The 23,887-nt window shown below is 47.0% G+C and overlaps 1 protein-coding gene across 1 annotated transcript; it reads left to right on the forward strand.

Moving 5' to 3' along the window:
• Positions 1-2,087: 2,087 nt before the first annotated feature.
• LOC117652058 lies at positions 2,088-23,446 on the forward strand. The gene is made up of 5 exons (XM_034396693.1): positions 2,088-2,285; positions 2,391-2,660; positions 4,360-4,781; positions 18,753-18,883; positions 23,340-23,446. The coding sequence occupies exons 1-5, from the start codon at positions 2,088-2,090 to the stop codon at positions 23,444-23,446; spliced, it is 1,128 nt and encodes a 375-aa protein (XP_034252584.1).
• The last annotated feature ends 441 nt before the right edge of the window (positions 23,447-23,887 follow it).

A 23,887-nucleotide genomic window follows, 5' to 3' on the forward strand; every position in this document is an offset into this window, starting at 1 on the left:
AGTAAAGCGGCCTTAATATTCATTTTACGGGCATATTCTATGAAACAAAAGTTGTCAGAAATGGTCAAATTAATAAAAATATGAAATGTCTGATTTCCAAAACTCAAAATTTGCAATCTGGGTGCCTACCTGTAAGGGGTAACTGGCGTCTATTTTAGCTCGGAACCTCAAAATGAAGTGGATTAAGGCGTAAAACTGTTCGACAATCAATTTGGCCCTTCTGGTGATGCTATTTTGAGTGCCCAATCTTCTTCTGGTCTAACGGGATAATTGGGGGTCTTTAAGAATAATTGTCTTGTTTGCGCCTGGGCGCCCAGTTTGTGGAAAATAGCTCGTTTTCTGTTTGTTTTACTCGGTGCTTTCGGAATATTCAATCGCGGAGATAAAAGCGCGAGAACGGAGAAGACAACTCCAGACGGACAGGCCTTTAGTCTTTGAAGTCTAAAATATTATTCTGAACAAGATTACTTTCATTGTGATTTTGATTTCCCTATCTCCAACCGATCTTAACTGAATCAACGCACATTCGCATGGACCAGGTCATTTCGCAAGAGCCTCCTATAGTCTAAGAGATTCATCCCACTCGAAAGCTTTGTTTCGACCAATAGATTGATTGCCACGAGCCTTAACTCATTTGAGCATACTCCCAGGGCACAACTGAGTGCTTTCTATTGTAAGTGTGTTGAATTGAGTACTACCCGCCCATGGGTGCCCCCGAAGAGTGCGTATTAAATAGACTGTTGACTTTGCTAAGCAGATTCAGAAGAGGACGAGCTTTTCGTTTGACTCTCATCAAAAGCCGTCGTAAAAACTCGCTTGGCGCGTTACTCTTTACGTACTGATATGGCAGTCTCAAATTTAAATGTGGTAGACTGTTCTTGAGCTCACAGCTTACTCCCAGGTAGAGCAGTGTTCATTGATGAAATGCACCAATAGATGTATACTTGCTTCAATATGAAACGACACTTACGTCACTCTCCCATCCTTCACTCAAATACTAACGGTCTTCCTTCCGGTTTTAAGTAGACTTTCCTCGCAGTGCCCCGCATCACCGCGCTCCAGCCCTTCGCCGTGTGGCTTTGTCCTAGTTTCCGCGCTAATACTATGTCAGGGATTGAATCTTCGGAAATCACCGAGTAAAACGAAAAGAAACCGAGCTTAGCCACAATCCGGGCGCCCAAACGCAAACAAGTCAATACTCATTAAGGCCCCCAATTAATCCGCTGGACCAGATGGAGATTGGGCACTCAAAATGCCACCACCAGAAGGGCCAAATCGATTGTCGAACAGTTTTACGCCTTGATCCATTTCATTTTGAGGTTCCGAGCTAAAATAGACAGTTACCCCTTACAGGTAGGCACCCAGATTGCAAATTTTGAGTTTTGGAAATCAGACATTTCATATTTTTATTAATTTGACCATTTCTGACAACTTTTGTTTCATGGAATATGCCCGTAAAATGAATATTAAGGCCGCTTTACTGCTGGTCTATCAATAAGCAGTGCGCCTAACTTACCCTGCCGTGCGGGACCACTTCCGGTGACCTCAAAAATCCCAAAAAATTCTCAGAGTCTTAGAATCCGAAAAGGAACCGAATTCCGTTTCCGCGCATCGACATTTCGAACCTTCGGGAAATTTGAGCCGGTCTAATGGTGGGTACCTCAATCACATTTAAAAAATCATTTTAAGTTGTATTTGTTACATACCAAAAAAATTTGTAAAATTTTTTTCGGTCAAAATTGTTCAATTTTGATCGTTAGAAAAATAATAAAAATTGACCAATGCAATTTATTTTGCTACCCACCATAGCGGCATGTCGTAGGAGCTTCCATGCTAAATCTCCCCGCTGTAGCTCAAAAACTGCGCCCTGGAGGCCTGCAACCGTTTGTAATTTCATGTTCCGAGAAAAACGCGATCAAAGTTGAGGAAACTGGGCTTTTTTCCCTATGCATGTTTGCGGCCCACAACCTCCTAAAACTGCAATTTTTTGAATTTCAGAATGCGGTTTTCACCATTCGACGCAGAAAAGAATGGTCTATAATATAAACTAATAAAAAAAAGTTGCAATTTTTGATCATTTAGGAGTGATGTCCCTCCCTAAGGGACTCCCGACGGTCATCCCCGGTGAAGAAATTATTGATGACATCAAAGCCATAGGCTACAAAGTGCAGCACGTGGCTCGCGTGGCAAAAACCGGACAGCGCTCGGATGCCATACGGGTACGTCTTGCTGCAGAAAAGAAGTCCGAATCCTTCAAAAAGGTTGCGGCCCTCTGCTACCTCAAGGTAACCGTGTAAGACCCCTACTTCCAGGGCTTCCCCATCTGTAACCGGTGCCTGGAGTATGGCCACGTAGGAAAGCACTGCTCCAGACCCCCTCTATGCACCCAGTGCCCTGGTGCCCGTCACTATCCAGACTGCGTGGAAGACACAACGGACCCAGATTTCGAGCCCTACTGTCAGCAGTGCTCGACCAAAGGGCATCGTGCGACTTACAGGGGCTGCATAGAGTACAGGGACTACGAGGATAAGCAGCTCAAGAATCAGCCGGGGAAAACCCCACCCGCAGCACTTAAGCGGCTCAAGGAGCAGGCCGAGACAGCAAAGCAAGAGAGAATCGAGAAGCAACGAGAGTTTCAGCAACGAGCAGAGGCAGCTAAGGTACAACCTGAAGTGTCCTTTGCCCAGCGGGCCTCAGCAAGCACCTCACGACGCCCCCAGCCGACTCGCCCTGCTTTCTCCAGCGAGCCCCAATACCCTCCCGGCTGGAGCGCTGTGAACGGCAGGCGAAGTAGAAGCAGAAGCCGCCAAGAACCCGAGCAAGAGCAGCCGTCTCCCAGGCAGGCGCTCCCGCACTCGGACCTCCAGCGAGGAACTCCTAACGCGCCTTCTTGAACAGAACGAGCAGACCAACAAACAAATGGCGCAACTGCTTACATCAATTAATAACCTCGTCACCCTCGTCACCCTCGTCACCACTCTACTTACTCAACAGAATGGGGGACGACCTTTAGCGGCCCTGCTAGCTCACTGTCCCTAAGTGCGGCTCTAGCTGTGGAGCTCCGTCTGAACAAGTACCTTGAAAAGCCGGTCCGCTTGGCGAGCAAAGGAGGGCTTCTGTGTGTGATGTCAGCCCGCACTCCGTCGGTGGCCACTCTGGATAGTCCCCCCTGGAGAGGTAGGCCCAGGCGTGTTTGCGGGTGGGCGCCACGCAGTGTCGACCTCCGGAGCCCTGTCCGCGGCTTTCTCGTACTCACTCCCCCTAGCAATCAGCAATGACAGAAAACCTGAAAATCCTGGTATGGAATCCCGACGGCCTTCAAAGGAAAGTACGATACCTTGAAGCCATGGCAAAGAAGTACTGCCCTACGGTCATCGCACTCCAAGAGGTGCAACTCATTGATAAATCTGTGACTATCTCGGGGTATCACACTTGGCACGACCCCCGCCCCAGTGCAAGGGGAGGAGGCACCGCCCTCCTGGTGCGCGAGGAAGTGCCACAGCACAGATTAAATATTCAACTACCAGGTATGGAGATAACCACGGTAAAGTGTCACCTACCAGGGATCGGCCCACTGATTTTCATCTCAACCTACTGCAAAACGGGGCAACTGACAGCTGTACCCCTCCGAAAAATCGCCGAAATGAGGGACCCGGTAGTGGCAATCGGGGACCTCAACGCCAGACAAAGTTGCACGGAGCAAATATAACAATAAAAATGGAAATCAACTGTTTGGGAGCAAAGATCAACAACTCAAAGTCATCATTCCAAGCGATTTTACCCATAAACATCACTCTGGAATATTCGACGCCTCCATTCTGGACTATGGGCTAACAAACCGTGATTTTGAGGTGACAACAGTAGTTGAGCCCCTAGACAGCGCACCATCAGACCACTCACCATGGATTCTGGAACTCACAAATGTCGAAGCCCCTCCTATAGCAGGACGAGTAAACTACATACCATCGGTAAATTGGCCTCACCTGCTGATAAATCTGGAGCAAGACGAAGGAAACCAGCCTCCTGGTCCTGATGACATCCTACGCGACCCAGAAAAGAGTCTTTCACCCGCGCTTTGCAAGCACAGATGTTCAACTGTACAACCGTAAGAACCACAACAGCTAAGCGGAAGACCCTCCTTACTCCAGAACTCCGCGGTCTACCGTTGGGCAGTCCCCCCCTCCCAAGACAGATCTCCAAGGAGACCTTGATGTCCCACATCAAGACTCTTCACCTCCATAAGGCACGAGGTGGAGACGGGATAACGAACGAGGTGATACGTCTCCTACCGGACACCTGGGTGGAGAGAGCCTTCTCCGCATCTTCAACAGCCTGTTAGCTCGCTCCATTTTCCCACAGATATGGAAGGAAGCTATAGTCAAGGTGCTTCTGAAGCCGGGTAAAGACCCTTCTAAACCCGCATCGTATCGGCCTATTAGCCTCCTGAGCACCTTGTCCAAGCTATATGAGAGATGTATCCTGGATTTTATCCTTGAAGAAGAAGAACATCTGGGCGTCCTCCCTCCGGAACAGTTCGGTTTTAGGAGCCAGCACAGCACTGTTCTCCAACTGGCTCGGATCCTGGACTACACGGTATCTTCAGCCGAGGCCGGAGAAACCACGGTCATGGCTGCTCTCGATCTTGAGGCAGCTTTTGACAGGGTTCCCCCGGAGGAGCTTATCCTCAAGCTGCAGGAACAAGGATTCTCTTCACAGATAGTACTACTGGTCAAAAACTTTGTAACAGGACGCTCATTGCGAGTGAGAGTTAAGAGGCTATGGTACACCTCTCAAAAAGCGGCATTCCCACCGACCTCTTTCTAACGCCGTCCTGGCCACACCGTTCGAGATATCAATGTGAAACTTGACACACGGGCTCAGAAGGGATCAATCTCAATGACGGTGCGTTTAAAATTTTTTTTGAACGCCTAAGTTAGGCCCCAGGGCAGTCCAGTTATGGTCCAACTTTCATTCACAACACCTGAGAAAATAGGAATATCCGAAAAAGGGCCACGGTACGTTGTAGCTGCAACTTTGCTCTATCCAGAGAACTTGTCCCCATCTGCGTGCGGTCAAAAATAGAGGTCAAAACCTGGTAGACGGCGGACCTCTGCACGGCGTTTTGGGACATCTCGCGAAGTTTTGAAAAGGCACTGTCGCAGACGAGCTCTACTAACCCCGACTCCCCCCGCCCACCCCTCCGGGCGGCCCGCCTGCACCCCGCTGCTTTGTCTCTGCGCCGGGCCCCCCGCTGGCCCCCTCCTCATTCACGCGCCGGACGGCTCGTGATGGCTCGATGGCCTTGTACTCCGAGATTTAAATATTTGAACGGATGATTCTAGACTTTCCGGACATGAACAATTGTGTTCAGCGCGTGTTCCCTGCGCCAGGCGTATCAAATTTCAACTTTCAACGACTATTTTGACCTATGCATTGTTTCAACAGGCCCGGGTGAGATGGTCGTAGAAACTGAAATTTTGGTTGCCCGTCACCAGAATAGTACGCCAAACCTCTTCGTACAAGTTTCAAAACTAGAAAATGTCCCCTTTTAAAAGTTTGACCATAGAGCCTAGAGCCATAAATCGTCCTGTCACAGTGCCGAACCTCTCGGGCGAGGGTGGCATGCCCGACAGTCCCCATTCAGCGAAACAAAGTCGGCGACAACATGTGCGGGGCTTGGAGACGGTACAGCTCGTCGGCACAAATATTGCACCTCCTCTCTCCGACCAGCTCCAAACCCGCCGTGCAGAGGTCCGCCGTCTACCACGTTTTGACCTCTATTTTTGACCGCACGCAGATGGGGACAAGTTCTCTGGATAGGGCAAAGTTGGAGCTAAAACGTACCGTGGCCCTTTTTTGGATATTCCTATTTTCTCAGGACGTGTTGTGAACGAAAGTTGGACCATAACTGGACTGCCCTTGGGCCTAACTTAGGCGTTCAAAAAAAATTTTGAACGCACCGTCATTGAGATTGATCCCTTCTGAGCCCGTGTGTCAAGTTTCATATTGATATCTCGAACGGTGTGGCCAGGACGGCGTTAGAAAGAGGTCGGTGGAAATGCCGCTTTTTGAGAGGTGTACCATATCCTCTTTAAGCACTGTGCGAAAAAACCACAGTGAATCCCGTTAATTTTTTTGCCGGGATTTACTGTAGTTCAGAACACAGGATTTACCGTGCCTGGCTACAGTTTCTACTGTACCTACTACAGGATATTCCGTACTTCACTCCTGTGGTACAGTAAATCCCGTACATAGTACAGTAGATACTGTTAAAAAAGTACAGTAAATCCTGTACTCTGAACTACAATGACAGCTGTACTAATCACCACAGGATTTACTGTGATTTTTTCCCACAGTGAGGTAATATCTCAAAAGCCTATGAGATCTCAGCAGGTGTTCCACAGGGGGCGATACAATCCCCCCCTGCTATACGCTCTGTATACAGCGGACATCCCTAGAACAGACAAGAGTATCCTCTACGCAGACGACACTGCTGCATTGTCTGCCCACAAGATACCCCAACAGGCCGCAAACGACTTACAAGTACAACTGGACGCCATTTCCGCATGGGCCGATGTCAACCGCATTTAAGTCAATGCTGAAAAAACACAGATTATTCAGCTTAACCCTAGGACAAGGAAGTGGCGACCCATCTCGCTCAAATTTCAAGGACAGGTTATTAAACCCTCCCCTACGGCTAAATATCTAGGACTGACTTTACATAGAAAACTCTCTCTGCATGAGCACATGCTAGAAGTTACTAAAAGGGCCAAAACTACACGGTGAAACCGATGTCTGGAAATTTCCAGACATTTTTTCCCATTTCCAGACATTGTCTGGAAATGGCCGTTTTTTTCCAGACAATGTCTGGAAATGTCTACTTTTTCCAGATAATGTCTGGAAATGGTCAAATCCCAGATATATATCTGGAAAAAAACGGCATTTCCAGACAATGTCTGGAAATAACATTTTCCAGATAATATCTAGAAATTTCCCAGATAATGTCTGGAAACAAAGGCCTTGACGCCGAGGTCCACGGATTTGCGACCTGGGGGTCCCCGATGGTGTCCTAGAGGTCCCCAGGACACGGGGAGTCCAACGCCGAGGTCGCCGACGCTCTAGGACAAGCGGTTCCGGAGATACGAGGACGTACCACAAGGAGTCCGTCAAAGCAACTTTTTAGTTGGAGGCCAAAATCATCATCGGCCTCTGGCTGCGTTCCACTTGGGTGTCCGGGACTTTTGACTTCAGCATCGTGTTAAGGTAGTGCTAGACTACCAGGAACCCGTCAGAGGTCGCCGTCGGACCACCGGTGCGCCCAGGATGCCGACGAACGTGGCTGCTGTGCCGCCACACGGTTCAACACCGTTGTCGCCACCACCCAGGTGGTCCCCGATGGTGTCCTCGAGATCCCCAGGACACGGGGGGTCCAACGCCGAGGTCGCCGACGCTCTAGGACAAGCGGTTCCGGAGATACGAGGACGTACCACAAGGAGTCCGTCAAAGCAACTTTTTAGTTGGAGGCCAAAATCATCATCGGCCTCTGGCTGCGTTCCACTTGGGTGTCCGGGACTTTTGACTTCAGCATCGTGTTAAGGTAGTGCTAGACTACCAGGAACCCGTCAGAGGTCGCCGTCGGACCACCGGTGCGCCCAGGATGCCGACGAACGTGGCTGCTGTGCCGCCACACGGTTCAACACCGTTGTCGCCACCACCCAGGTGGTCCCCGATGGTGTCCTCAAGGTCCCCAGGACACGGGGAGTCCAACGCCGAGGTCGCCGACGCTCTAGGACAAGCGGTTCCGGAGATACGAGGACGTACCACAAGGAGTCCGTCAAAGCAACTTTTTAGTTGGAGGCCAAAATCATCATCGGCCTCTGGCTGCGTTCCACTTGGGTGTCCGGGACTTTTGACTTCAGCATCGTGTTAAGGTAGTGCTAGACTACCAGGAACCCGTCAGGGGTCGCCGTCGGACCAACGGTGCGCCCAGGATGCCGACGAACGTGAGGCACGCCGGAGCGCCGTGGCGTGCCGGGTGCCTAAACGATCGTCGCCACCGCTGCGGCCGCTGCCGCCGGGTCCTCCGCACCAACCGCGAGCTTGGACGACGGAGGCCGACGCCGTTGGCACCGACGCCGCCGACGTGTACGTCGACGCCACCACGTGCTTAGTCGGCTGTTAGTGTGTTCTAACGGCCGCTTCGGCCTCTGGCTGCGTTCCACTTGGGTGTCCGGGACTTTTGACTTAAACACTGCGTTAGGGTGCACCTGGGCTACCAGTCAGGGGTCGCCGTCGGACTACCGGTGCGCCGTGGGTGCCGACGAACGTGGTGGGCAAGGTGCCTGAACGATCGCGTCGCCCCCGCCGCCGCCGTGTCTTAGACCGGCTCAAATTTCCCGAAGGTTCGAAATGTCGATGCGCGGAAACGGAATTCGGTTCCTTTTCGGATTCTAAGACTCTGAGAATTTTTTGGGATTTTTGAGGTCACCGGAAGTGGTCCCGCACGGCAGGGTAAGTTAGGCGCACTGCTTATTGATAGACCAGCAGTAAAGCGGCCTTAATATTCATTTTACGGGCATATTCCATGAAACAAAAGTTGTCAGAAATGGTCAAATTAATAAAAATATGAAATGTCTGATTTCCAAAACTCAAAATTTGCAATCTGGGTGCCTACCTGTAAGGGGTAACTGTCTATTTTAGCTCGGAACCTCAAAATGAAATGGATCAAGGCGTAAAACTGTTCGACAATCGATTTGGCCCTTCTGGTGGTGGCATTTTGAGTGCCCAATCTCCATCTGGTCCAGCGGATTAATTGGGGGCCTTAATGAGTATTGACTTGTTTGCGTTTGGGCGCCCGGATTGTGGCTAAGCTCGGTTTCTTTTCGTTTTACTCGGTGATTTCCGAAGATTCAATCCCTGACATAGTATTAGCGCGGAAACTAGGACAAAGCCACACGGCGAAGGGCTGGAGCGCGGTGATGCGGGGCACTGCGAGGAAAGTCTACTTAAAACCGGAAGGAAGACCGTTAGTATTTGAGTGAAGGATGGGAGAGTGACGTAAGTGTCGTTTCATATTGAAGCAAGTATACATCTATTGGTGCATTTCATCAATGAACACTGCTCTACCTGGGAGTAAGCTGTGAGCTCAAGAACAGTCTACCACATTTAAATTTGAGACTGCCATATCAGTACGTAAAGAGTAACGCGCCAAGCGAGTTTTTACGACGGCTTTTGATGAGAGTCAAACGAAAAGCTCGTCCTCTTCTGAATCTGCTTAGCAAAGTCAACAGTCTATTTAATACGCACTCTTCGGGGGCACCCATGGGCGGGTAGTACTCAATTCAACACACTTACAATAGAAAGCACTCAGTTGTGCCCTGGGAGTATGCTCAAATGAGTTAAGGCTCGTGGCAATCAATCTATTGGTCGAAACAAAAGCTTTCGAGTGGGATGAATCTCTTAGACTATAGGAGGCTCTTGCGAAATGACCTGGTCCATGCGAATGTGCGTTGATTCAGTTAAGATCGGTTGGAGATAGGGAAATCAAAATCACAATGAAAGTAATCTTGTTCAGAATAATATTTTAGACTTCAAAGACTAAAGGCCTGTCCGTCTGGAGTTGTCTTCTCCGTTCTCGCGCTTTTATCTCCGCGATTGAATATTCCGAAAGCACCGAGTAAAACAAACAGAAAACGAGCTATTTTCCACAAACTGGGCGCCCAGGCGCAAACAAGACAATATTCTTAAAGACCCCCAATTATCCCGTTAGACCAGAAGAAGATTGGGCACTCAAAATAGCATCACCAGAAGGGCCAAATTGATTGTCGAACAGTTTTACGCCTTAATCCACTTCATTTTGAGGTTCCGAGCTAAAATAGACGCCAGTTACCCCTTACAGGTAGGCACCCAGATTGCAAATTTTGAGTTTTGGAAATCAGACATTTCATATTTTTATTAATTTGACCATTTCTGACAACTTTTGTTTCATAGAATATGCCCGTAAAATGAATATTAAGGCCGCTTTACTGCTGGTCTATCAATTAGCAGTGCGCCTAACTTACCCTGCCGTGCGGGACCACTTCCGGTGACCTCAAAAATCCCAAAAAATTCTCAGAGTCTTAGAATCCGAAAAGAAACCGAATTCCGTTTCCGCGCATCGACATTTCGAACCTTCGGGAAATTTGAGCCGGTCTACCGTGTCCTACGTCGCGACCAACAGCTTGGACGACGGGGGCCGACGCCACCGACGTGTCTGTCAACGCCACCACGGCCAGGGCCGACGACGCTGCCGCGTGCCCGGACGGCTGATGCCGCCGGCGTGTCCTGCGTCGCCACCGTGTGCTTGGACGGCCAGAGACGACGCCGTCGGCACCGACGCGGAGTACCCTGACGGCCGACGCCGCCGCCGTGTGCTCGAACGGCCGCGCAGCCGGAGGCCAATGCCAGAGGCCAATGTGGTGGCGTCGACGTACACGTCGGCGGCGTCGGTGCTAACGGCGTCGGCCTCCGTCGTCCAAGCTCGCGGTTGGTGCGGAGGACCCGGCGGCAGCGGCCGCAGCGGTGGCGACGATCGTTTAGGCACCCGGCACGCCACGGCGCTCCAGCGTGCCTCACGTTCGTCGGCATCCTGGGCGCAACGTTGGTCCGACGGCGACCCCTGACGGGTTCCTGGTAGTCTAGCACTACCTTAACACGATGCTGAAGTCAAAAGTCCCGGACACCCAAGTGGAACGCAGCCAGAGGCCGATGATGATTTTGGCCTCCAACTAAAAAGTTGCTTTGACGGACTCCTTGTGGTACGTCCTCGTATCTCCGGAACCGCTTGTCCTAGAGCGTCGGCGACCTCGGCGTTGGACTCCTCGTGTCCTGGGGACCTCTAGGACACCATCGGGGACCCCCAGGTCGCAAATCCGTGGACCTCGGCGTCAAGGCCTTTGTTTCCAGACATTATCTGGGAAATTTCCAGATATTATCTGGAAAATGTTATTTCCAGACATTGTCTGGAAATGCCGTTTTTTTTCCAGATATATATCTGGGATTTGACCATTTCCAGACATTATCTGGAAAAAGTAGACATTTCCAGACATTGTCTGGAAAAAAACGGCCATTTCCAGACAATGTCTGGAAATGGGAAAAAATGTCTGGAAATTTCCAGACATCGGTTTCACCGTGTAGATTTTATACCCTCCATCACCACTTCAAAGAAACTTCTACCCTTGCCAAACTGTATAAGACCACGATACAGCCAATCATGCTGTATGCCCTGGAAGCCTGCACCACCATCTCATCGTCTACAAGATCTGCGCTCACCGTGGCGGAGAACAACATCCTGAGATCCATCTACAGGACTCGCAGGCGCAACGGTAACAAGGCACTGTACTCTTTGGCACTCGGGCATGGCATTTCCCCTCTGTTCGATCTTGTCAAGGGGGCATTCCAGAGCCGATTGACAGTGGTCGAAGTTGACCTTTGAGGATTTTGCTCATTTTTGGCTCAAATGTTACCTACCCATAGGTGAACATCCCCACAAAATTTCAGCCCTCTAGGTCAGTTAGTATGGGAACTGTGAGCAATCAAAGTTTTTGGCTATTTTGCTTTAGTCGTTTTTGACCAAATTGCACTTTTTTACTGACATGCTCCGGAATTCTTTTCTTTTCGGTCCTGAGGTCTGAAAATTGGTACTCGAATGTAAAATTGAGTGGGGAATCCGAATCCGCACGCAGAATCGACCTTAAAGCAGTCCTTCGTTGATAAAAACGCACTCAAAGCCAAAAAGTGACTTTTTTTTAGTGTTTTACAACCTTCAATTTTCTCCCCATCCCGGAATCCAAACTGGACCCGTTCTAGGCGGGAAATTATTCCTTAGACAACTACCTAAAAATAAGCGGCTCGAGTTACCGAGGGTATGGGTATGGTTTGGGCGCTGCAGTGCTCGCAACTTTGACAACTGCTGAATGTTCAATCGAATGAGATCTCATTGATCGGTGCGTCTGACAGCAATTTGCATAAAGACTTTTTTCTTCAAAATTTGATTTCGGACAAGTCGTTCTCAGGACATTTTGCGCTATCTCTAACGGTTTGTGAAATATGAGGCTAAGATGGTTTGGGACCGAAAAATATGTCTCTGGAGTACTATCTAGTTTTGATCAGGACCTCTTGAAACGCCTTTTTAACATAGTCCCTCGAGACATTTTTCGGAGACTGAAAGTCGAAAAGTGCTAAGTCCACGACCACCGGTCCCCGAAAAAATGTCTCGAGGGACTATGTTAAAAAGGCGTTTCAAGAGGTCCTGATCAAAACTAGATAGTACTCCAGAGACATATTTTTCGGTCCCAAACCATCTTAGCCTCATATTTCACAAACCGTTAGAGATAGAGCAAAATGTCCTGAGAACAACTTGTCAGAAATCAAATTTTGAAGAAAAAAGTCTTTATGCAAATTGCTGTCAGACGCACCGATCAATGAGATCTCATTCGATTGAACATTCAGCAGTTGTCAAAGTTGCGAGCACTGCAGCGCCCAAACCATACCCACACCCTCGGTAACTCGAGCCGCTTATTTTTAGGTAATTGTCTAAGGAATAATTTCCCGCCTAGAACGGGTCCAGTTTGGATTCCGGGATGGGGAGAAAATTGAAGGTTGTAAAACACTAAAAAAAGTCACTTTTTGGCTTTGAGTGCGTTTTTATCAACGAAGGACTGCTTTATGGTCGATTCTGCGTGCGGATTCGGATTCCCCACTCAATTTTACATTCGAGTACCAATTTTCAGACCTCAGGACCGAAAGAGCAAAATCAACTAAGACGGACCACTTCTTCCGGTGACCCTCTCCGATTTGCCTGATTTTTTGTAGGCTTAATAACTCACTAAAGGAGAGTCTAAAGCCAAAATATTAGGTCCCGCAAAAATTTATTGCCCGAGATATGGCCAACTTTAGTTTAACTTTTGGAGAAAAAACACGAATTTGGGTATTTTGGACTAATTTTACACTTTTCATGGTAGAGGGCTAAAATTTGGTCACTTTATGTAAAATTGGCCAAGGAACAAGAATATGACCTCAGATTTGACCTCCGACGAATACCTGAAGAGTAAACCCCCGAAAACACCCTAAAAACACGTAAAAAAACAGTTTTTTCTTGGGGTTTCTGGGAAAAATATGTGGACAAAAATTTCTGATGATCTTATCTTGTAGAAAATGACGCGATGAATCGAATGAGACCACGCGCAGATTTTTATGTCAAACCGTTTAGGAGATATAGCGGTTCAAAGTATGAAAATTTTGCCATTTATTTTTTAAAAAATGCAGGTTTTGAGCATTGTTTGACGTTTTTGCCTCCTTGGTGCGTGTATGTGTTCTTATCTTGTGGAAAAAGACGCGCTGAATCGAATGAGACCACGCATAGAGTTGTATCTCAAACCGTTTAGGAGATATAGTGGTTTAAAGTATGGGCTCGGAAGAGCTCCTGCAAACACCCGTCAAGGCAGAGCCGCCAAACACGCCTGTTAAGCGGGCGGACTACAGTGCCCATACTTTGAATCGCTATATCTCCTAAACGGTTTGAGATACAGGTCTGTGGGTGGTTTCATTCGATTCAGCGCGTCTTTTTCCACAAGATAAGAACACCCACACGCACCAAGGAGGCAAAAAACGTCAAACTATGCTCAAAACCTGCATTTTTTTAAAAAAATAAATGGCAAAATTTTCATACTTTGAACCGCTATATCTCCTAAACGGTTTGACATAAAAATCTGCGCGTGGTCTCATTCGATTCATCGTGTCATTTTCTACAAGATAAGATCATCAGAAATTTTTGTCCACATATTTTTCCCAGAAACCCCAAGAAAAAACTGTTTTTTTATGTGTTTTTAGGATGTTTTCGGGGGTTTACTCTTCAGGTATTCGTCGGAGGTCAAATCTGAGGTCATATTCTTGTTCCTTGGCCAATTTTACATAAAGTGACCAAATTTTAGCCCTCTACTATGAAAAGTGTAAAATTAGTCCAAAATACCCAAAGTCGTGTTTTTTCTCCAAAAAAAAAAACAAAATTTGGGCCATATCTCGGGCAATAAATTTTCGCGGGACCTAATATTTTGGCTTTAGACTCTCCTTTAGTGAGTTATTAAGCCTACAAAAAATCAGGCAAATCGGAGAGGGTCACCGGAAGAAGTGGTCCGTCTTAGTTGATTTTGCTCAAAAGAAAAGAATTCCGGAGCATGTCAGTAAACAAGGTAGGTTTACGCCAGAACCGCGTCTTGTCGTAACAGGCTTCGCGATGTCTCGCTGCCTGTTCCTCCAATCCACGCCTAGCGTACCTACCTTGGCCTGCGGCGCTAGCCTGCCTTCGGCAGGCAATGGCTTGTCCGTCGTCGGTTATTTTTTAAGGGGGCAGTAGCGTCATTTGCACGTGTTTTGACGATTTTCGAACCTCCTGTTTAGACGTTAATTGGCTGAGCGATAGCGAAGCCTGTTACTCCAGTGGGGTTGAAAAGTTTTGTCTGTCTGTCTGTCTGTCTGTGTGTCTGTGTGTCCGCACTACTCCTCCTGAACGGCTCGGCCGATCTCGGTGAGATTTTGCACACTTCTTGGGTATGTCCTTGGCTCGGCACACGCGAAATTTCACCATCCTAGCTCAACTGGTTCAGTTTTTATAGGCGAAAAACACCTAAAAAACGGCGAAAAATAGAGATTTCTGCAGATAGACCACTTCTGTCTTGGAGAAAGGGGGGTCTGGGGGGCGGACCCCCCCAGCTACGACAAGTTAAAAAGTGACAAGGGTCAAGATCGTGTAATCTGTAGATAAAACAACTCTATTTAGAATGTAGGGGGGTCTGGGGGGCGGAGCCCCCCAGCATTCAACAAGTTAAAAAATAACCGACAACGGACAAGCCATTGCCTGCCGCAGGCAGACTAGCGCCGCAGGCCAAGGTAGGTACGCCAGGCGTGGATTGGAGGAACAGGCAGCGAGACATCGCGAAGCCTGTTACGACAAGACGCGGTCTGGCGTAAACCTACCTTGTATAAAGATAAGTATGAATGCCAGAGACAAACGGCAGGCACCATTTGAAAGATAAAAGTTTTTACAACATTTTCAAAAAAAAAAAAATTTTGTTTTAGCATTGAATTAGGATGTTTTGTGTTCTATGAAAAAATGGTCTGCAAAATTACATGGGTCACTGCGCGCACGATTGCAGCCAAAGTTTTTAACTTTTTACCAATCGGTAAAATGCATCTGAAAAAGCATGAAATTGCCCATAAAATGACCCTTGGGTTTCAATATTGGGCAAGAAAAACTATTGGAACGCTCATCTTCAACTTAAGATGGAAACGAACCACATTTTTTCTGGCCCAATATTAAAACCCAAGGGTCATTTTATGGGCAATTTCATGCTTTTTCAGATGCATTTTACCGATTGGTAAAAAGTTAAAAACTTTGGCTGCAATCGTGCGCGCAGTGAAACCATGTAATTTTGCAGACCATTTTTGCATATAACACAAAACATCCTAATTCAATGCTAAAACAAAATATTTTTTTTGAAAATGTTGTAAAAACTTTTATCTTTCAAATGGTGCCTGCCGTTTGCCTCTGGCATTCATACTTATCTTTATATTAACGTCTAAACAGGAGGTTCGAAAATCGTCAAAACACGTGCAAAAGACGTTACTGCCCCCTTAACTTGATGCATGGTGGGGGGCTCCGCCCCCAGACCCCCCTACATTCCAAAAAGAGTTGTTTTATCTACAGATAACACGATCTTGACTCTTGTCACTTTTTAACTTGTCGAGGCTGGGGGCGGAGCCCCCCAGATCGCCCCCAGACCCCCCTTTCTCCAAGCCAGAAGTGATCTATCTGCAGAAAGCTCTATTTTTCGCCGTTTTTTTAGGTGTTTTTCGGCAATAAAAACTGAACCAGTTGAGCTAGGATGGTGAAATTTCGCGTTTGCCGAGCCAAGGACATACCCAAGAAGTGTGCAAAGTCTCACCGAGATCGGCCGAGCCGTTCAGGAGGAGTAGTGCGGACACACACACAGACAGACAGACAGACAGACAAAACTTTTCAACCCCACTGAAGTAACAGGCTTCGCTATCGCTCAGCCAAAAAGTGCAATTTGGTCAAAAACGACTAAAGCAAAATAGCCAAAAACTTTGATTGCTCACAGTTCCCATACTAACTGACCTAGAGGGCTGAAATTCTGTGGGGATGTTCACCTATGGGTAGGTAACATTTGAGCCAAAAATGAGCAAAATCGTCAAAGGTCAACTTCGACCACTGTCAATCGGCTCTGGAATGCCCCCAAGGCTAGGCAGCGCCGACTTCTGCAGCAGATAAAAGCTCACAGCAACCCCTGTCTCGCTCCTGTGGCACAAGAGGCCGAGGAGCCCTACCAGCACGTCCCGCGTCTGGTTGACGTCATTACCGATTCCTCCAGCTCCTCGCCCACGTCATCAGAGAGCGACTGATACCTTTTCTGGCAGTATCCTTAACCTGTCTAGCCTCTACTTTGGGCTCTTGTTGCTAATCTCCTGTCTTCTACCCTCACAGGAGCGGCACAAACACATGCACATAACACAGCACCCCCAAACGCACAACACTAGGGGTTTTTTCCTTGGGTGGCTCCCTTCAGGCCCACCCTCGGTTTTCCCCCTCTGACCAAATGATGATAACCTAGCTTGAAGCTCCGGCTTCACCGGTCCCAAGCTTAGACGGCTATTAGAGGTGGCTCTCTCCCCCGCGACTCATAGCGGGACCAGTGAGAGGGCTGCTTATCTGGCCATAAAAACATAAATCTGAGGTAAAAAAAAAAAAAAAATACGATTTCAAGAAATCCTAGGAGTCACGAAGTCAATTTGATTGGCTGAGCGATAGCGAAGCCTGTTACTCCAGTGGGGTTGAAAAGTTTTTCCTGTCTGTCGGTCTGTCTGTGTGTCTGGTGTGTCCGCACTACTCCTCCTGAACGGCTCGGCCGATCTCAATGAGATTTTGCACACTTTTTGGGTATGTCCTTGGCTCGGCACACGCGAAATTTCACTATCCTAGCTCAACTGGTTCAGTTTTTACAGCCGAAAAACACCGAAAAAATGGCGAAAAATCGAGTTTTCTGCAGGCTGGTCACCTCTGTCTTGAAGGAGGGGGGTCTGGGGGGGGGAGCCCCCCAGCCTCGACAAGTTAAACAGTAACAAGGGGCAAGGTCGTGTTATCTGTAGATGGAGCAACTCTATCTAGAATGAAGGGGGGGCTGGAGCCCCCAGCATGCAACAAGGGAGAAGTAACCGACGATGGACAAGCCAATGCCTGCCGAAGGCAGGCTAGCGCCGCAGGCCAAGGGAGGTACGCCAGGCGCGGATTGGAGGGAACAGGCCGCGAGACATCGCGAAGCCTGTTACGACAAGACGCGGTCTGGCGTAAACCTACCTTGTTATTGTGTAAGAGTGTGGAGAAAGAAAAGAAGTGGTGTTGTGAAGTTGTGGCTCAGGGGACTACCAATTGCAGTGGTACCAATGTGGTCGATGTGCCACCCGTCGAAATTTAAACTTGACAAAATAGAAAACAAAATGCTGGTAAATTCAAAAATTCCAATGCTAATGTATTCCGCAGTGTTCTGACAATGGAACATCTTTAAAGTCCATCATTATTAAAAAGTTCTTGGCAGAAAGAAGGCAGTAAATTAATTTTCACGGGTTTGGGAACTAGTTTCTCGGCGTCTGCGCCCTTGCGAAAATCGCGAAGCTGAAAGCACCAGCAGCGCGCATTAAAACTGCCCATCCATTGTTGCTGACGTTGAATTGTTTGGCTTGTTTCAAAAGGCTATGGTTCTCTAGTCATGTTTTCTTTCAATTCTGTGTAATAGTTCTCCCTTACAACGTATCAACACCACGAAGGTTTGTTTGACAAACTTCATAAACTCGGGAGGGATGGTTTCGAAACGCTGGTGACTTGTTCGAGGAACATGAGCACCCGCAAGTCGCGAGGTGGAGCGAAGTGGTCCTAGTGCTAACTGAATCACAACAACATCAAAATTGTTTTATTGACAGAAAAGAAAGGAATATTTGAGAAACTGTATGTCAGAAAAAAAGAACTTTTGTTTTGCTAATTTTCTGTGAATATTTTTTTTTGAAAGTCATTACACAAAGATTGAAAATTTGTTTTATATGAAAATTTTTATGAGCAGGAAACAAAGAAAAAAAAAGAAAGAGAGCAAAAATTTAAAACAGATTTCAAATGCTACAGTTGGTTAACTGTTAAAAAGGTTGCAAAACCTACTGCGCATGTCCAAAAACACTCCAATCAAGAAGTATTATTGGATAGTTTCCCCACCCGAAAAACGCGTTCGAACCGACACCAATTTTTATTGTTTCATCTTTTCTACCCCCGCAGTCAAAGAAATTTTTCATTTCGAACGTGCCGATTTCAGCTTTTGGAGTAAGCTGTACAGACCCAAAAAAAAGCTCGGCTATTGGTCCGCCCCGGCTCGGCTCCCCCCACTCCCTTTTTTTTTTCCTTTGACGAGTCGAGTTTTGCCATGGAAACGGCGATTTTGACAGCAAATTTTCTCAAAAATTTGGGCCCCCAACTTTTTAACCAGATTTCAGCATGAGAATCAGCGTTCAAAATTTTACAAGTCTAAAAAATCTCATTAAAATCGTATAAAAAATTGCCGAAATGCATAAAGGGCCACACAAATTGAATCTCGGGCCGGCTGAATCCTGGGTATACTATAAGGCTACTTCGTGCCTAAAAACATCTACACCCACAGTCACATGTATGATGAAATTCTTCAAGCTGTTCAACAATTGGACCAAGAAATGGCTACGCACAATCAAGTGCTACAAAATCAAGAAGAAGAATCTGACATCGAAGAAGAAGCAGGATATGACAGTGATGCGAGTATGTACGAGATGGACATAGACTGATTGAAAACTACACCAGTAAATTATAAAGCAGACTGATTGAAAACTACACCAGTAAATTATAAAGCTGGCTGTGATGTTTGTAAATTTAACAACAGAAGAGTCAGTACGAAAGAACAAACCATTTATTAAAGTTAATTTAACCGAGGGAAAATTGTGTTTTTGTTTGTGTTTTAAATATGATGTAAATTTCATCATTAATTAAATTTTGTTCTCATGTACAAAAAAAAGTCAAAACAAATCTAAACAAGGTAGGTTTACGCCAGACCGCGTCTTGTCGTAACAGGCTTCGCGATGTCTCGCTGCCTGTTCCTCCAATCCACGCCTGGCGTACCTACCTTGGCCTGCGGCGCTAGCCTGCCTGCGGCACACTCTTAAAACCTTACGAAGTATTTTGAGCATACATATAACAAAATAAAATACTTTGTTATACAAAGAAATAGTTCGTAAATTACGAAGTATTTTCTTTGTAAGCTTACGTATGCTCAAAATACTTTGTTATACAAACTACTTTTCTTTGTAAGGCCCAAAATAGTTTGTAAGGTTTTCTCAGTGCAGGCAACGGCTTGTCCGCTGTCGGTTATTTTTTAACTTGTTGAATGCTGGGGGGCTCCGCCCCCCAGACCCCCCTACATTGTAAATAGAGTTGTTTTATCTACAGATAACACGATCTTGACCCTTGTCACTTTTCAACTTGTCGGGGCTGGGGGGCTCCGCCCCCCAGACCCCCCTTTCTCCAAGACAGAAGTGGTCTATCTGCAGAAATCTCTATTTTTCGCCGTTTTTTAGGTGTTTTTCGCCTATAAAAACTGAACCAGTTGAGCTACGATGGTGTGCCGAGCCAAGGACATACCCTAGAAGTGTGCAAAATCTCACGGAGATCGGCCGAGCCGTTCAGGAGGAGTAGTGCGGACACACACACAGACCGACAGACAGACCGACAGACAGACAGACAGACAGACAAAACTTTTCAACCCCACTGGAGTAACAGGCTTCGCTATCGCTCAGCCAATAAAGATAAAAATAGAATAAGAAACTAGAAGAATAAAAAGTGTAGGAGAAATCCGAGGGTGGGATGGAGGGATCTCGGATAAAAACATTGTATAAAAATACAAGGTAGGTTTACGCCAGACCGCGTCTTGTCGTAACAGGCTTCGCGATGTCGCGCTGCATGTTCCTCCAATCCACGCCTGGCGTACCTACCTTGGCCTGCGGCGCTAGCCTGCCTGCGGCAGGCAATGGCTTGTCCGTTGTCGGTTATTTTTTAACTTGTTTAATGCCGGGGGGCTCCGCCCCCCAGACCCCCCTACGTTGTAAATAGAGTTTTTTTATCTACAGATAACACGATCTTGACCCTTGTCACTTTTTAACTCGTCGAGACAGAAGTGGTCTATCTGCAGAAATCTCTATTTTTCGCCGTTTTTTAGGTGTTTTTCGCCTATAAAAACTGAACCAGTTGAGCTAGGATGGTGAAATTTCGCGTGTGCCGAGCCAAGGACATACCTAAGAAGTGTGCAAAATCTCACCGAGATCGGCCGAGCCGTTCAGGAGGAGTAGTGCGGACAGACAGACCGACAGACAGACCGGCAGACAAAACTTTTCAACCCCACTGGAGTAACAGGCTTCGCTATCGCTCAGCCAAAAATAAAAGTCGACTCTTTGTCAAAAAAATGGTCCTTTTCAGGACTACAAGGTAGGTTTACGCCAGACCGCGTCTTGTCGTAACAGGCTTCGCGATGTCTCGCTGCCTGTTCCTCCAATCCACTCCTGGCGTACCTACCTTGGCCTGCGGCCGAGGGGTACGTAACTCAGAACAGTCACTGTACGCCTCCAAAACAGTCCCAAAAACAGTCACACAGTCAATTGGCAGTCACTTCAGTCAAAAGCCAATTTCAGTCAAACTTTGCACGTTTAGGAGGCTCATACATGTTACAAGCACTTTGTAAAAACATTTTATTAGCGAAAAAGGATAAAAATTTTGTGATTTTGTACTGTATTCCTTCTAGATAATTCAGTAAGCTTCTTTTTGACAAGATGTAAAGTGACTTTGAATAACTTTTCGGAAATTTTGTAGTAACGTTTAAAATTTTGGTTCTTGTAAGGTTTTGTTCGCATATTTGATCAGATCTGTGGGGGGAAACCAGTCATTCTACACTCTAAGCAGTCATCCTACAATCAACATAGTCATTTCCCAGTCTAAAAGTCGACTTCCACCCAAGCAGAACTAGACTGTTTTGCAGTCATCTACAGTCAATTACAGTCAAAACAGTCAAATTGACTGTTGACTTTTACAGTCGCTGTACACGATTTTCGAGAGTTACGTACCCCTCGCCTGCGGCGCTAGCCTGCCTGCGGCAGGCAATGGCTTTCTGTTGTCGGTTATTTTTTAACTTGTTGAACGCTGGGGGGCTCCGCCCCCCGGACCCGCCTACATTGTAAATAGAGTTGTTTTATCTACAGATAACACGATCTTGACCCTTGTCACTTTTCAACTTGTCCTTCAACCCCCCTTTCTCCAAGACAGAAGTGGTCTATCTGCAAAAATCTCTATTTTTCGCCGTTTTTTGCCTATAAAAACTGAACCAGTTGAGCTAGGATAGTGAAATTTCGCGTGTGCCGAGCCAAGGACATACCTAAGAAGTGTGCAAAATCTCACCGAGATCGGCCGAGCCGTTCAGGAGGAGTAGTGCGGACAGACAGACCGACAGACAGACAGACAAAACTTTTCAACCCTACTGGAGTAACAGGCTTCGCTATCGCTCAGCCAAAAATGTGTTTCCTGAAAGCATAAGTCGATCAAAGTCTAAACTTACCCTTTCCCATACCACTTAAAGCAAAAAAAAACAGATCAATGATCTGTTTATTTGATATCGGTCCCGCCGGCGAAGCTTGCTGCCGCACCACGAGCACGCCGAAGCACATAACCCCCTGCCGAAACCATCGCATCCTGCCCATACGCGACCCCGAGGAAATAATGACGGAGTCCCCGCAAAAAAAAAGTCCAAAACCCGAAAAAAAATATGAAAAATCGGGCATAGGTTCGCCTCAGGGCCCGCCCCGCCCCGTTAGGAGGGGGATGGAAAATCCACGACAAAAACAACAAACAACCACCACCACGGCCGCGAGGACGGTCGTTGACGGCACAAGCTCGTTTTGCGTCGAAATGACTGTCGGCTGGGCTCCTTAGCTCTTGAGGGGGAGATCGCGGAAGGCGCGTCGCGGACGTTACACGGTATACCCACCTTAACGAATTTTACAAGCTCTCGTACTTTATCGCTTCTCGGCCTTTTGGCTGCGATTGCGTAATAGTTTACGTCTAGGCACCCGGTGCCCGTGACATAGAAAAGCTGAAATCAACGGATGTAGCGTTGTAGACTGTGAACTTGATGGAGGCTTTCCCCGTTAGGTAGGCCTCCATCTCTCCAACACTGCAAAAAAAAATCTGAAATTTAAGACATGAAAATGTCTTAAATTTGATAACATTTTGAAATGATATGAAAACTCAGACAAGTTTGTGAAAAGTGCTATACTTTATTACATTTACCAAAACTAAAATGAGAAGTAATAAATAGTTGGTAAATTTCAAAACCACTTTTAAAACTTAGGAACAGGGTTCTCAAAATTAAGATTGCCTGCCAGAAGTAAAAATTTGTTTCTTAAAATCCTCATGACTGATGACTTTTCATAACCAGATTTCTGAAACTAACTGATTGAAGTTAAAGTTGAACGCTTCAGTGATAGCTGTAACATTCAACGTAAACCGAAGGTTTAGTTTGATTACTTCACGCAAACTGTCGACAAGCCACTTCTCACACGGTATGGCCCACAGTCAGCCGCTGGGTTCAAGGTCAGGTTTCACAGACCTGCCGCTAGGTGGCGCTTAGAGCGCCGTGTCCGTTCCCGAATAAGTATTTCCTATTTGTATTTCTAAAAGAACTTCTTTTGCCAAATGATACCATCTGTTGCCTTAGTAAATGTCTTCTCTAGCCGCTAGCTGAAATTTTTTAACAAAATATTCCACTGGAGTTGAGTAAAACGCATAACCATGTTGCCACTCGCTGGCGTCTGCTGTCGGCCATAAGGTTAGGTCCAGGCACCTCCTCCGCTGAGGCACAGTCGGAAGATGGAAGTTATACAATTCTAAGGTCTTCGTGCTCCGACTAATTTTTGACAACCGACTCTGTTATGTGACACGATGTATGATGCATTTCAGAATTCTGACATCCACACTCGAAATCGGACGTCAATATAGAAGTTCTTTTCTCCCACTTTAGTCAAATGTTTATGAATTTTAATAAACCATGATCTATGAATTTTAAAAACTTGGTCATTAGTTTTAAGAGGAGAAAGTTTCTTACTTTTAATAGCAAAAAATCTTTGTAAACTGCTTCACAAACTAGTTTCTTAAAATTAAGATGGATTTTTTTTTGCAGTGAAGAACGTCGGCAACTACTCCGAGACCATCCAGAACTTCCAGACCAACGAGCTCCGCGCTACGCGCTTCCCATTGAAGACCGTCAAGATCGTCCAGACCTTCTAGACCTTAGACCGTCACTCCTTTTGGTCTGGAAGACCTTAAACCCAAAGCACAGACGTGTTTGCTGACACCCTAGTCGGGGTCAGAGGTTCCACTCCTCCCACGTCACAGCCGTGAGGCGGCGGGGGCTGTATAAAGGCAGGAACCTTCGGGGGAGAGCCGGGAACTCAGTCCCTATTCATAATACTGAGTTCTTAACAGCAGACGGAGTTGGTTTAACTGCTCACTCTTAGGAGTGCATAGAGCAGCCGCACGTGAAAACCAAGGGGGTGAAAGGCCAGCCCAGCACACTGATAGGGTTAATTTCTCACAGTACCTATAAACTAGGTCCCAGGTCCCTAACGCTCAATTTCAGAGCCAAGTTAAAGACACCACTTGAGCCCTACACCCCCAAAGCACGATCTGTGCTGAGACCTTCCTTCATCTTTCATCGTTAAGCGCATA

The sequence above is a fragment of the Thrips palmi genome, unplaced genomic scaffold (genome assembly GCF_012932325.1).
Source record: "Thrips palmi isolate BJ-2018 unplaced genomic scaffold, TpBJ-2018v1 HiC_scaffold_6, whole genome shotgun sequence".
In the NCBI taxonomy this organism is placed as follows: domain Eukaryota; kingdom Metazoa; phylum Arthropoda; class Insecta; order Thysanoptera; family Thripidae; genus Thrips; species Thrips palmi.

Excerpts from the sequence above, each read along its gene's own strand:
- LOC117652058 (XM_034396693.1), top strand. The coding sequence starts at position 2,088 with ATGTCCCTCCCTAAGGGACTCCCGACGGTCATCCCCGGTGAAGAAATT. Across the intron at positions 2,286-2,390 it reads CGGCCCTCTGCTACCTCAAG|TGCCCTGGTGCCCGTCACTA; the intron begins GTAACCGTGTAA and ends CTATGCACCCAG. Across the intron at positions 18,884-23,339 it reads AGGATATGACAGTGATGCGA|TGAAGAACGTCGGCAACTAC; the intron begins GTATGTACGAGA and ends TTTTTTTTGCAG.